Source organism: Choloepus didactylus, chromosome 1, assembly GCF_015220235.1.
Source record: "Choloepus didactylus isolate mChoDid1 chromosome 1, mChoDid1.pri, whole genome shotgun sequence".
Lineage (NCBI taxonomy): Eukaryota > Metazoa > Chordata > Mammalia > Pilosa > Megalonychidae > Choloepus > Choloepus didactylus.
In genome coordinates, this window is record NC_051307.1 from 157988682 (window position 1) to 158003923 (window position 15242).

Below are 15242 nucleotides of genomic sequence, written 5' to 3' on the forward strand. Positions count from 1 at the left end.
GAGGTGAGGTAAAAAGGGCCAGGGTGGGGGGTGGGAGGGGGATGAATATCTTGGAAAAACCAAAGGATGTGGAGGTCTGACTCTTGGGAGAAGGCTGCAGGCAGATTTAAAATGCTGATAACCTACGTATGTCTTAAATGTTTAGGTTTTCACTAATCTATTTGCTTAAAATGTCTGATATGCTCATGGTCTCCTCAAGACCTGAAATTTAGCCAGGAGAGAATGGGGGTCAGAGGGCAATGTAAGGTGGGACAAGAGCTGATCCGCACTGGCCCCTCATTTAATCTTTGCTGCTACCCTGTGGAGCTGAGAACATGCTGGTAGTGCAATGGAATTTAGGGAATCAGGAAATCGTGGGAAGTGTGGCTCTCAAGTAGTTCAAAGAGACCCACATTTACACATCCAAATGCGGGTGGCTTTTCAAAGTCATCCCTTGGCTGGGAGGAGCTCTCACTCTGTGAGAGAGGCACTGCTAGGGCCAGCTTTCTTGGGGACCTGTTCTTAGAGAGTCCATGATGCATTTCCTTATGTGTCCAGGGTAGTGGCATCTTCCATTCTTTGGTGGGGTGGGGGCATCAGAAGCAACAGCTTGTGACTCAGGGCTAAGTCTGGGGAAGGAGGAGGGTGAACCAGCTGGGAAATACTCATTGGAGCTAATGGGAGAAGTGCTGGAAGATCACAAGACAGACAGTTTTGGCTGGACTCATTATAAGAGGGTAATGCACAAAGGGGACAATTCCAAAAGGTCTGAGCCCACATCTTGGGCACTATTTTGAAGCAGCAGGCTGGCTGGGATGCTGATGTTCTGATATCAGTACCATGCCTTCTCAGTTTTGGGGAGCAGCATGATATATTCAACTTACCCTGCACTTTTCCTGCTAAGAAAAAGGCACCATAGACTCTGGACACTCAGGTTTGAATCCTGCCTCCATTATTCGCCAGCTGAATAGCCTTGGAAAAACTACCTTTTCAGGATCTCATCTATGAAATGGAGATAACAACAGCTCCATTATAACGCCAAAATAATAACAGCCTGAGGGGTTATTGTGAAGATGAAAGGAGACAGAGGATATAAAGCTCTTAGCCTGTAGCCTGACACACAGGAAGCAGTCAACAAATGTTACTTATTCTTCTAATTCTTTCCTAAGTCCTAGTCCCTAACACACATATTAGGACCCCCCTTTCATGCCTCTTTCACCCCCACCCTAACTTCACTGTAAGTGATGTAGTTAGGTCCTCTTTTCCTCTTTGTTTCTTGCAGGACTTGGGCAGGGCTATGATTCAGAAGCCCTACAGAATGTCTGTTGTCCCACAGGCGGCAAGGACGAAGGAGCAGCAGGCCCCACTGAGTAGCTTCGAGTTCCTGAGGCTGTGGACTGAGGTGGCTGTGCTGCTCTTCCTGAGCATGTGACCAGGGCTGAGGCCACAAGAGCAGTGTCAGTGCACTCACATCTGCTGCACATAAGAACCTCTAGAATTGGAACTTACTCTTTTGAGTACACCAAACTTTTTTGGTTTAATAATCTTTCATGAGCATCAAAAATATAGTACACTTCCCTGCCTTATTAAACAGGACATTGAACATATACCATCATTTTTTGCTGTCTTTGGGATTTTACAAAATAAATGAAGCATGAGTTATTGCACTCTGCTGTGATATGGTGTCATCTCAGGGGATGCTGAGGTACAGAGGACAGTATTTCTCCCATAATAAATCTACTTTATAGATTAAAATATTTTAGAACTTAACTTGGTAACTGTGAACTTGAAAACAGTGAAATAAGACTGGATATGACATTCCCAGGCCCATCAACATGGAGGCAGGTATAAATTGGCCTTAGGTGCCTCATGCTTCTTAACCAAGTCACAGGGACAGTCATTTAATGCTGTCAATTCGCCCATCTGTGGTTCTCCATGACTTAGGTCATGTTCATAAAGCAATTTGGAACCAGGGTTCATCTACTTTTCTTGACTACCCCCTCCCCCCCATTTCTTTGGTTTCTGATTCTGGTTAAACCGAATTTTAAAACATGAAGTCTCCTGGTGGGGCCAGGTTGTCTTCAGCTTTCACTAAGTTGCCTGGTTTAGCTGTCCCTCCATAGGCCACACAGGTAGTTTTCAGTAAAAATTAATTATTATTATCCCTTATGATTATCCCCTATGAATATTAGCATGCACAACCACTTGCTCTTACCAGTTTGCTCTTAGGTTTATTTGTGAATTCACCAAGTCCAGGCATACTCTCCTCTCTCCAGCTGAGGGAGAGACTGAGGAAAAGGCTATGTTCATCTGCACCATGACAGCTGCAAATCTGCCAGTAATATCCTCCTCATTTGCAGGTTTCCTCCAGAGGAGTTTGCGCTTACGACTTGTTCTTTAAATGGGTAGTAGCTCCCAGAAGACTGCTTTTCATGGTTATGTTAAACTTTCTGTCAGCCTATAGCATAAGGCACTCTGTGCCAGGTCCTGTGCTGAAATGGAATATGGAAGGATGAGTCAGGCTGCATGAAGCTGGAAACCAAGAACAGTCACACTGTAGGTGTCAGCCATGGTTCCTACTTTTTAAGGCTACTGATTCTCATGACCTTGTGTTCCTTCTGGATGGAAAAATGCATGACCATGTGCTTGCTGGGGGAGGGGTGCCCCTGGTTGCCAGCTATCTGATTTCCCTGAAGCCAGAAAGCCAAGGACCTTTCATTACAGTAGGATGAGAGGTGTGACCAGGGCTTCAGAAAACGGGAGAGGGAAGAGTAGGTGGGGGAACTAAGCCTGTTGGAGGAGATATATTTGTGGGTTTATGATGAATCCTCAAGCCTGCCCAGGATGTAGCTAGAAATGACAGGGCTGGGGAGGGGAAGGTGGGAGTAGTAGTAGTTGTTAGGGCCAGAGTGGGAGGGCTGGTGACACACCCCTCCTTCCACATTACTGGTGACTCGGAGACGCTGTGGGTTCAGCCTTGCAGGGCATCTCTTTTCTCAAGAGTACAGGAGGTTCAAGCCATAAGGAATATGGGGCTCCTGAGAGTGCTAAAATGGCAGGCAAACCCTAAGAGGATGAAACTCCTTGGCAGAGAGACCCTGGGCCTGGCATCCCCAAACACAAGCAAACCAGAGGCCTAGGATGGGCACCATTTTGTTGTGAGGGTCTCTGAGCTCCTGGGCATGAGTGCTTGACAAGGCAGAGAGCAGGCCCAGTCCCACGAAGTCAAGGGTGGTGGCTTCTTCCTCAGGACTGGCTCTGGCTCTCACTCAGGGAGAGGGATGACTGCCAGCCAGAGCCAAAGCTGGGAGCTGGGGGCTGCAAAGATGGAAGGAGAGGAAAGTGGATCTGTAGCCTACTTCATGGCGCTTGGCAGGGGAGAGGTTGAGGGGAAGGGGGAAGATCCCTCAGCCTTCCCTGAAGCCAAGTCCTGTACCAAAACCTCCCCCATGATAGAAACTGACATGGGCTTCTTTGCCCAGCAATCAGGGAAGGTCAGTGCAAAGGGGTTAAGACTGGGGCAGCACCAGCTCCTACCCCAGGTGACAAGGTGTTGGGACCTCTCTCCATGGACTATCCATCAGGACCTGGGATGGGAATCCCCTTTTCCTTGCCTTCTTTCTCAGGCCTCATGTCCAAGTTTCCCCTGTGACAGTCATGGAAAAGGGAGCCTTTGTGGCCTTCCTGCTATTTACTTGGCTTCATCTCAGTTCCCCTCAGAGCTTCCCTCCACTTGCATTCCCTCCCCTGCCATCCACCTCAGTTCCCTTCCCCACACTCTGGGACACGTGTCCTTGGCGTTCTCTATTTCCAGCAAGGCAGGGAGTTCGGGTAAAGGAGGCAATGCACAGTAAACAGTGAAGAGCACCTGCACATCCTTGCAGAGGGAAAGTAGCAGCTTGTGCACAGTGCAGCGGATCATATGCCAGACTCTAGGCCCAAGTCTGGAGGGTGGCAGGATTGGAGGTGTGGGCCTACCTGATGGGGAAGAGGAGAGCATGGAGGGGTGAGCACAACATCAGGAGAATCTACTCAGTGCCTGGGAATGGCCACCATAAAGGTTTTGCTGACTGTTAGGAGGTGGCCAGGTAGAGGGGGACCCCAGATGGCTGCAGATGCCCCTGGAGCGTCAGTCATCCTGGGCACCAGCCCCCACTCTGAAATGCAAAGCCACTTCCCAGCCCCTCATTCTCCCAGAATCACAGGCTCCAAAGGCCAACACTCACTATCTTCTCATGTTTCTCAATGTTCTAGACTTTTGGAAAACAGACTCCTTTTTAGAAGTTGCCATAATTTTTCTTGGCTTTTATTAGCATGTGTTAAAATCATATTATCCAAACACTACCAGAAGAACATGTATTGTTCTGAATAAAGTGCTTAAGAAAAAAAAAATGCAACTTATTAAATTGGACATTCTTTTCTAGTTCATAAATTTGCGTTACAATCAGGGCACAAAAGGAGAAACAGAATGCAGTGTTAAAGAGAGAAAAAGCTTAGTTAAGAATGTGGGTGTAGACACAAGACCATGTCCCATTCTTCCCACTTCCTCGTTGAATGAACACTGCACCCGCATAAAGCAGCAAACAGCTTTGTTTTAATAAATACATTTTCCTTCATTTAAATCATAAAAGTTAATTATAATAAAGCACTTTTTTTTGACCATCTGTTTATCCCCACAGGCAAGATTTATCCACAGAGTTTAAGTGTGAAAGTGTTATTTCATGGGCCTTCAGCTTTCTGAGGCTATATGGGCTCAAGATTGTCTCAGCAATTCATTATTGGTTTCTTTATATTTACCTGGTACTTTTAATACTAGTTCTACAGTGTCTTATATCACAAATGCCAACAAGGGTATTTTCTCAGTATAAGAAACTACAAGTGGGATTAAGGCTTTATCTCCAACAAACTAGGTTTTCTTTTAACTGGCTTTCCACATTAGCACTCTGGTATCTACACAAAACCTATATCCCTGTTTTGACAGATTTTTAAATCGGTGATGTTCTGACAAAATAACAACTTGGAAATCTCCGTGTTTGAATCTTGGGGTGGTCATGTTGAGAACAAGAAAAATTGCATTAAATACATTTTAAAAACATTCCTTTGCAAATATACATATTTAAACTCTTTCAAGGCAGGTGCAGGTTGACTGGGCAACTGAGGTGTGAGAAGCCCCATCAGGAGTGGCTGGTGGGCTGGGGCCTGTCAGAGGCACATACTCCCACAACTTCTGGGCCACAGACCTTGCTTCCTGGCCAAGGTGCCTTTGATCTTCCTCTAGCAAAGGGAAAAGGAAAGCTAGTTCTACCTTTCATGGTCAAGAACAACCTCTGCTGAGCTCTGCCTTGAGGCTGACCCAGAAGTTGAAGCAGGTGCCACGCTAAGGGTTGCAGAAGGGCTAAGCAGTACTCGCTGTAAAAAGAAGTCACCTTTGGTCATTCTGGAGAGATTCCCTTTCCTTCTCTCAATTTGAGTGCTTCCAGCTTCATTGAGGAAAAGATCTTAGCTGCATTTCTTACTAAAATTTTTATCTCTTTTTACAAACGTATACTGAGTAGCAGTCCTGAGTAACTGGCATGGAATTTGCTGGGCATAGCTAAGAGAAAGACAGCTTTCTGAACTATCCTGTTCCTTGCTTCTTTCTAAAGATAGGTCTAGAGAACATTCTTTAGTTTCACAGTGATAAATGCTTTTTCAGGAAGCACAAGGTGATCTGACTTTATTTCCAGGAAGTGATGGATGACCTACTTTAGTATGAGCATAAGGTTCCAAGACTGGCTGTTAATCCTGCCGGATACTGTCACACCAGTAACAGGATTTGGGGCAGTGGGAGTGCTCTAGGTCCCCAGTTCCTGTCAAGGGTGGCCCACCACAGCCACTATCAGTAGTTATATTTCCCTTTGATGTTTCAAAACACCTATGGTGACTCTGTTGTTTCACTCCACTCCACCCTGTCCATCTGACTTGGAAGCCTGAGAACTTATTGAATGAAGTTTAAAAAAGGCTCTGTATCTGCTAATATTTGATGGCAGTAAAATCCTAACTTACTATTTTGCACAGCACCATGTATAGTGCCTGTTATTCAGGCCAGCTATAGCCAACTTTTTCTTTTTCTTTTTTTGTTTGTTTTTTTTATAAAGAAAATCTATGTAAGTTGAGGTTCAGAAATGCATATATTTTTTACTTACAAATATTTATCTGACCAAAATTCAACATAACCTTTATGGAACACTTAACAACTGTTTAGTTTTTAAAATAACATTTCATTCAAACTGTATATAATTCAGTAAAGTTTTTTTTTATACAGCAAGCAATGCTTAAACCCTGGAAAATCTGTAGAAAAGAGATTTTCACACAAAATAAGAAAAGAAAATTCTGAGGTATCCCTCACACACTTACATTCATTCTGACCCACGTGCATGTACACACACGGACACCCTTGCTGGTGTGTGCACACAGACACATTCATTCTCACTCACAAAGTGGCTGCAGCATAGGCAAAAAATTGTAGATCCAAAGAAAAATGATGATTGATTGTTCTAATAAAGAGTCCAGGTAGCTCAGAAAAACAAAAAAACGAAAACCACAACTGTCCTCTGAGGAAATTACTATCTCAAAAAAAATGTTCTCAAGATGAATTTGAGATCTAAGCCTACTAAATTGCTTTTGCAAAACAGCTCCCTGCAGTCCAAGGTGACTTGTGCAAATAGAAGGAATCAAATGAGGCTAGTTCCTGTACTTCCTTAAATAAGGATGCGGGGTACTCGCAGGTGCCCAGGGGCTCCTCCCATCATGCCAGGTACTGCTGCAGTGCCGTCTTTGCCCTGAAACCACAAAGGTCCCATTAGTCATCATCTCAGAATTTTAACCAAAGCAAAAACAAACAAAAAAAGCCCCTGTGGCTCAATGACGGTAGGTGGAGAAGTCTAAAAAGGTAGATCCCCAATGGGAACTCAGATGAGCCCTGCTTGGCAACGAAAGGGGCAGAGATCTGCAGTTAGCAGACATTTCAAACCTGCTTTGGCTACACCCTTCTTCCCAGGGTTCTCTTAAAGGGGGCTCTTCTTGCTCTTAAACATGCTGTGGCTCAATGATATTCCACATTCTGTTGTATGCTCTGACACTTTATAGTTTTCCTTTGTCACTGACATATACTTGTGATGGATCTGGGACTTTCTTCTATTGCCATGTAGGTTTTATCTAGTTATGCAGAACACTGGAAAGGGTTCTGGGAAGCTAAGAGGAAAACTGACTCAGGCAGATTCAGGTGCTGCTTAGATGGTGCATGTGATGAGGCCTCAAACTTTGGAAAGGAGGTCACAATTTCTCTTGTTCTTCCCACCATGCTTAACAAGACCACCATAATGGGATATGGGTTATTATGGTGATTGCAGAAGGAGGCGGCCAGGTGTAGAGGGAAAGTTGTAATGTGGACAGTGACTTAACATATCCTGGTCCTTGTGTAAGTGGAACTCCTTTGAGCTGGGCTTGAGGAGGTCTCCTTTACTACTCCCGTCATGAGCTTGGTAAAGTTTCCAAAGAGGCTACAATTGTGGGAGTCGGAGAATCAGGTTTAAGCAATGGTCTCCCCTTCTAAGCTACAGAAAGAAAAAGCTAAAATTTTTAGTTACTATTAGCTGATAAAAGTAATGTCAGATGGATTGGACATTACAAAAGCTAGACTTGAGTGCAGTGTAGTAATGGATATGATTTAAAGTGATATATTAAGGGATATGATTTAAAGTGATATATTAAGGGATATTCTTGCAATTATATAAGAGTCTATATAGATGATAGTTGCCAACAGTCCAATCCATCAGAGAAGAAAGCTCTAGACAGACTGTCCCCAACCTACGGGCAAGCTGAATTCTACAAGAGGCCATTTTCCTTCAGAAAAGTTTATGAATGATGCCACAGGCTACCCCTTAATGACTATCCACCTCACCCCTCAAATCCATCAAGAAGCTGAGGAGAGCAGTCCTGATGGAGACGATTTTAAACAGGACTGTTTTCATTTCTAAACAAATATGGGAGGAAAACTAGTGCTTGACTTGGCTTTCAGAGATGGGTCAACAGTGCCCATCATTTAAGCCAGGAGCTGTTACTATTGCTATGGAGGCAGAGGCAGAAGCTCCAGTCCTCAAAGTACGGCTCATGAGGCTGGCCTTGACTTGACTCTTGTGTGACATTCATCTCATTAGCAGCCTTGGGCTGCAGTTATTTAGGCATTTGTCTTCTTTAACCCACTGGATGGTAAGTTTCAGGGAGGCAGTGGTCCAACCTATTCTGTCACTCCACAGAGACTGGAACAGCCATTCACTTAATTCACTCAGTTTTTAAGTGCCTTTTCCTTTCAGTGGATAAGACAGACAAATACACCGACAGCCGTAACTCAGTGTGATATGTTCTATGGTAGACAAAAGTGTAAGGTGCTGTGGCAGCACAGAAGGGGTCCCTGGCAAAGCCTGTTGGGTAAGGCGGAAAGTGGGCCAAGCAAGGCTTTTTGGAGAAGGTAACAACTTGCCCTAAGATTTGAAGGATGAAAGTCCATTGTCCAGACGTTCTCTTTCCTTGCTTTCAGGCCATGTTATGCTCCTGGTTTTTTGCCTACCTCATTGGTTGTTCCTTTGTAATTTTGCTGAATCTTCCTCATCTTCCTCTAAATATTGGTAGATCTCAGAGCTTGGTCTTTAGCCCTCCTCTCTTCCCTCTTTCTTTATATTTTCCCTAGGTGACTTAATACAGCCCTATGGCTTTAAATACCATCCAAATTCATATTCCTAGCCCCATTCTCTCCTGAGGCCCTTGGATGTCTAACAGGCATCTTAAACTTGGTATGGCCAAATAAGTGATTCCCCCTACATTCTTCACCATCTCAGTAAATGGCAACACCCTCTACCCAGACATGTGGGCTAAAACCCTAGGCATTTTCCTTTCCTCTCTTTGTATAACATCCTGCATCTAATCTATGAGCAAATCTTGATAGCTCTACTTTCAGATTAAAAGCAAATCCAACCTCTACTCAATACTTCTATGACTCACCTCATTCAAGCCACCATCATCTCTAACCTACAATACTGCAAGAGAGACTTTTAACTGGTCTCTATGCTTCCATTCTGGCTCATAGCTACCAGAGTGGGTTTTTAAAAATTTTGAATCATTGAAATTATTTCAAAATAGAGTTTTAAAACAATAAATAAAAAGGGGAAAAATTCAAACTGGATAACATCTTTTCTGCTCAAAACCCTCCAATGACTTTCCATTACATTCAGAATAAAATCCGAAATCCTTAATATGGTCTATCGCTCTTCATGATCTGGCCTTTTGGCACTTCCCCAATTACTCTCCCACTCACTGATTTTTTTTTCCAGCATCACTGGTCTTCCTATGTTTCTTGAACATGCCAAGTTCATCTGCACTGCAGGACCCTTAAACAAACTGTCTCCTCTGCCTGGAACACTCTTCCTCTAAGTATCTGCCTGGCTGACTCCATCATTTCATTCAAGTTTCTGATCAAATGTCACATCCTCAGAGAGGCCTTCACTAACCTATCTGAAAAGAACCCTTCTTTATTCTCTAGTCCTCAACCTGCTTTATTTTTCTTCTTAGTACTTCTCATTACCTGGTATCATATTACATATTCATTCGCTTAAAAGTTTATCTTCTGTTATCAGAACCCAGGTTCCACATGGGTAAGGAACCTCATCAGTTTTACTTGTCATTGTATCTCCAATGCCTAAAACAGGGCCCAGGACAGAGTAGGTATTTTTAAAAAATCTGTTGAATGAATGATTGAATTAATGAATGGGGACATGAAGGAGAGGGAACGGGGATGGCAAACCCGATGGAACAGAATGTACAAACACATGAAGATGGGGAGATGAGAAAGGCAGAACCACTCATGGCTTCTGTGCCATGCTCAAGAGTCTAGAGAATGGAAGAGTTGATGTTCCCTGCTGTTGTTAATAGCTATGCACAGAAGTGAGTTGTATTATAAGGGAGTACACTAGGAAGATCATTTTTAGGTATTTTGACGCTAGAGGGGTCTCTGATGATAACTCCTGCCTCTCGCAGGACAGGTGAGCTCTTTGAGGGCAGGGGCTCCTTGGTGGTTGCTGCTGTGTCCCCAGCAGCCAGGCCAGGCTGGGACATGGCAGATACTCAGTTAAGCTTTTGAGCTAATGAATGTTCTCATTATTGGCCTTTCTGTTTTCCCCAAGGACACATGCTTTCTACTCTAATGATTTGGCAATCTAAGGCAGTTACCTCTGGATGTTATCCAGTTATCCACTCAGATGGACAGCCCATGTTAATTCAGAGTAAGGATAAGAATCTTCAACAATTTGCTAATTATTAGCTTATAGCTCACTCAAATGTCACACAGTTGGTTCACATAATATTAAAAAGGCAATGTTAAAGTGCAAAAGATTTAAAAAGTTTGGCCATGTGACTCACCAGGCAATTCAAACTCTTTCATAAAAGAATCCAATATACCCCAAAGCAAGGGTTTTTTACACTGATACTCACTTCTCACAAAGATTTGCATCTGGTGACTGACTCAGTTTGTGTAGAATGTCTACGATACCCATGTCTCGTAATTTATCTTGGCGTTCTTGTGAACCTAAAAGATTAAAGCTAGCAGGTTACTGGGAACACAAAGCAGCAATTGCTCTCCTCAATGTATAATCAACAGTCTAGAACCTTACCAGTGTACTTCATTCCACACCCTTTCTGTCCCCCTTGTCCCCACTCTCCTCCAGTGAAGCTGATACCCTCACACCCGGACTCTCTCTGGTGGCCTTCTAACTGGTCTCTCTCCGCTTGACTTTCCTTCTAGCTGTCCATCGTTGGTTCTACTGATGGCTTAATTTCTCCACAGACACACAGGGTGAAGGTCAGATTCTTTAGGCTGGCACATCTGCTCTTTTTAGGTCTGTCTATACTTTATGACCTACAGTTCTAACGGGCTCAGTGATTATAATATGATCCTAGGAGGGTCAGGCTCTTCTGTGGGACAGTGTGCTGGTCACTTCTTTACCATCCAGCCCATTGCTAACTGTGCTGCCCACTATTATCAAAAAATAGAGCAACAAACCAAAAGCTTGAGGTTCTCAATGTGGCCTTCCTCTTGTTTAGCACACAGTGCTAATCACAGGCCCACAAGCCAAATCACTGAATAAATGCTGCTTAAGGTTGTGGGAAACCTTGGGTGTTTATAGCAGACAGAGCTGGAACATTTCCCTGAAGGACATGGAGGCTTGCTCATTAAGAACTCAGTTTCTTATTCAGAGTTGCCTAAGGGTTTTTATCTCTATTTCTAATTAGTGCTAAGCAGTTAGTCAACACTTGGTTAGAACTATAGAAGGAAGGCTCTGTTAACCCTGAATCACTGCACATGGGAAGAGGATTGGCTATGGGATTGTGGGTACTCAAGTGTTTATGTACTGGAATGAGTGTAAAGCTGTAGGATTGAGAAAACTTGTTTAAGCAGGCTTTGGCAAAGGTGAGGCCCTAAAGTTTAGGATCCAGATGAAGCCAGATGTGCTTTGGTACAGTAATACCAATTCTTCCACTCAATCTTTTGCGTAAAATCCTTGTATAAATTGGGATAAACCCGTAGCTAGTCCAACTTGGTCTCATGGAAACCATTTGATTCTCTCTAACCTCAGAGGTCAGAGGCAGGCTCTTAGCCATGGCTTTCTACTGACCGAATGATTCAGTGGTAAAGGTCTGAGCCCTCTCTGCTTCCGGCCTACTTTGCTCAGTAAGCCTTGTTCTGGGGGGGGGGGGGGGGGGGGGGTATGTGTAACTGCCATCGGGATCCAGCTTCATCACTTCTTTCTGGACATACCCATGACCCTGACCAAACCAGCCTCTTTCTACTCTAAACAGGTTTGACTTTCCCCTTTCTATTATTTTCCACCTCCCCTGACCTCCCAGAACTTCCTGCTGACTCTCGGTTAGTCATGCTGCTCTGTTCTATCTTCCAACCAGACTAGGACTCTTTGAGGGATTCTAGGAAAGGGCTCTTGCACCAGGAAGGCAGCAGTGCCCCTGGTAGTCAGATGGTACTTGGTATCTAGATCTCTGGGTTGAACCTGGTCTCTTTTCCTTCCACTTCCTTCTGGAATACACTTGCTGAGTAAAGCAATCCTTCTGAAGTCTTTCCTCTCCAGAAGAGTCCACAGTGACCCATGCAATGGCTCCCTTTCCAGATCCTATAAACCAGGGTGTGGGGGCCAAAAATCTACACCTTTAAAAGGCTCATCAGGTAATTCTTATGCAGGCAATTCAGCACTGAGACTCACTGCTCTCTTGTATCTGTTCACTTCCTGTCTGTATGTTGGAATCACCTGGGAAGCTTTAAAAACTACTTAGGCCTGAAGCCCACCCCCAGAGATTTTGATCTGATTGGTTTGGTGTAAAAATTCCCAGGCAATTCTAGTGTGCAGACAAGGTGAGAACCTCTGATCTACAGAGGCCTCCTTACAGATGGGCAGCTTCTGCTTCATCAGTTATACTGCATATTTCCCATTACTCACCAATGTGCCCTCTCTCTCCAACAAGCATATCTGCTTTCTCATCGTGAAAGAGCCATCCTCTCACCTACTCTCACCTCTCATCTTCTTCAATGCATGATTAACATCCTCCTCCTCAGCTTTCTCAAGGGCAGGGACTGTCATTTAGTTAGGGGTCTCTTCCACTCCTGCTTCTATCCTCAGTCATCTAGTACAGTGTTGACTCCAAGGTGGGGGCTCAGTTTTCTCAGGCTTGCCCCACTGATCCTCATATGAGGGAGACTGTTGGGCACCTGGGGCCAAGCAGCCCAGTTGAGCAGTGCCTCTGCCCAGGATCCCAGGGGTACTGCTGCCTTCCCAACGTGAGACCCTCTTTCCAGAATTTTCTTCAGAACAAATCTCACTGATTTCTTACCTTCCTCTTCATTCCATATGAGGTTTGATATACAAAATACAGCAGCGAGCTGCAGTTTGACATGTGAATGACCCTATTTGATGCAGAAGAGGAAAAAAAATCAAAATGGAGGTAATCTTATATTAGCTCATGTTTTAGTAACATATAGGCAACCTAACAGCCTAAGTTTGAACCAGGGGCCTCAAACTCCAATGTCTTTAGGGGCCAAGCAGCTAACAATAGTGAGTAAAAATGGTTGGGCTAAAGATAAGAGGGCATAGCAGGGATCTCTGACAAACTGAGGAGTATATGCCTTGCAAAAAACATTCAAATTCATAATTTAAGACTCTCTGTGTTGGCCAAACAAAACACCTGTTGGGCCAACAGTGCAGATGGCAATTTATGATTCAACTCATGCACATGGTAACACTGGGATATGAAAATTCTATACTTGTGACTTAGGCCATGCTTTATTTACATTAAGAAACTTTCAGGTCACCAGTGGCCAATAATTGCCATGGAAGTTGGGTAAACATGCATTTGGTATTTATATTTTCAGCTATGAGTATTTTATTCAAATGGCCCAATGTTTCCTTTGGGGAGGAAAGTGAAGATACATGGTCAGGGAGTTCTCTAACAACTGGACTTTCATACCAAACAGTTTAGAAATGGTTTACTCCACCCATACATGTTGTGAAAACAAGAATGATTATACAATACATTAAAATTCTAGAATAGTTAAACTACTCTTATTTCCATAGGAATAACACAACTATCTTCACTGACTGAGTTTCAACTTGATTTATCAATTGTCTCTACTATGGTTAAGGAACCTCCTACTCTTCTGAAACAACTCTTGTTTATTTTTCTTATGTACTGAGAGTTCAACCATTCCCATTTAAGTTGGATTATTTACAAGAGTTTTCTCTTAAATGAAAATGGACTCAATAGTCAGATGCTCTTTACAGATTATTTTTCTGTTGGTTAATTGAAAAGAGAACTTCCCAGTATATTTAAATGATAGTTTATGCACATATGAGGGAATGGCAGTGGGTGTGAATGTGCTCAAAAGTTTCTTGAGGCTAAAACAGACATTTTCTCAGGTACAGCTAACAAAGTTAACAGAGACAAAGAAATAGACTCAGCTTTCTTCATTAGGATCTATGGTTAGTGATTCTTCTTCTACCTGCCAGACTTTAAGAGATGTTCACTTTGGGATCCATAAAGACAAACAAAACAAAACTTATCTTCTCCCAGCCTCAGCAGTCAATGAGTATTTGTTGAATGAGTGAATCCATATAGAGTAAAACAAATAAGTATCTACTATATGCATTCATCATTCATTTATTCAATAAATATTTTTTTGAGGAAAGAAACTGCTGTGAGAGAGAAAACTGAAAGGTAGAGGGGTGGGAACTTAATTTAGGTGGAGTGCCCAGAAAAGATTTCTCTGAAGGAGATAACACTTTAGCAGAGACTTAAAGAATATAAGAAGGTGCCAATTGTGTAAAGAGAAGAAGGAAAAGTTCCTAAAACGCCCCAAGCAAGAAAGAGTTGTGTGACCCATCATATTCAGAAGGAAAAGTGGAGTAACATTAGTTCAGAGAAGTAGGCATGGCCAAATTGTAGGCCCTTGTAGGTCACAGCAAGGACTTTGGATTTCACTCTGAGTAGACAGGAGGCCCCTGAATGATTTAAGTAGGTGAAGACAAGATCTGACTTACATTTTTAAAAGACCACTTGGGCTGAAGGGGTTGTAGTGAAAGTGCAATGGTCGTCTAGGCAGCTATTACAGTAGATCAGGTAACAGAGGCTGTGGTATGAACCAAGATGAGGGTAGTGGAAATGAAGAGAAGTACAGGGCTGACAGGACTTGCTCATAAACTGGATGAATGAAGTGAAAGAACTGGAGAAATCAAGATTGACTTCCAAATATGAGCAACAGGGTAGATGATAGCATCATTATAACAAGGTGGGAAAGACCAGAAGAGGAGAAACTTTGGGGAGATATTTAAGAATTCATTTTTGAACATTAACTTTGAGATGCTGTTAGACAGCCACATGGACATGTCAAATGGACAAGAGGATATGTGATTATGGAGTTCAGAAGGCTGAGGCTGGAGTTGTATGTTTGGAAGTCATCACAGCATAGAGATGACATTAAAAGCCATGGGTATGGATGATACTTCTCTAAACCAGTGGTTCTCCACCCTGGCGCTCTATAAGAGCTACCTGGGTAACTTTTAAAAAGCCTTATGTCCAGGACACACCCCAGAAAAATTAAATCAGAATCTTGGAAGGGAGGGGGACAAGACAACAGGAGATTCCAATGTGCAACCATGGTTGTGAATACC

The 15242-nt window shown here is 43.4% G+C and overlaps 2 protein-coding genes across 4 annotated transcripts in view; one reads left to right on the forward strand and one right to left on the reverse strand.

Annotated features, from left to right (window-relative positions):
- The window catches only part of NME9 (NME/NM23 family member 9), a 45785-nt gene extending 44405 nt beyond the window's left edge, over positions 1-1380 (forward strand). The window contains 1 exon segment of the mRNA XM_037825124.1: positions 1316-1380. Within this exon segment, the coding sequence (XP_037681052.1) occupies positions 1316-1380 (65 nt within the window).
- A 2882-nt stretch (positions 1381-4262) lies between these two features.
- The window catches only part of ARMC8 (armadillo repeat containing 8), a 117965-nt gene continuing 106985 nt past the window's right edge, over positions 4263-15242 (reverse strand). For all 3 annotated transcript variants that reach the window (XM_037844224.1, XM_037844234.1, XM_037844217.1), the window contains 3 exons: positions 12910-12982; positions 10504-10597; positions 4263-6800 (listed from right to left, as the gene is read on the reverse strand). In XM_037844224.1, the coding sequence (XP_037700152.1) occupies positions 6767-6800; positions 10504-10597; positions 12910-12982 (201 nt within the window). In that variant the 3' untranslated portion in view covers positions 4263-6766. The remainder of the gene's footprint in view (positions 6801-10503; positions 10598-12909; positions 12983-15242) is intronic.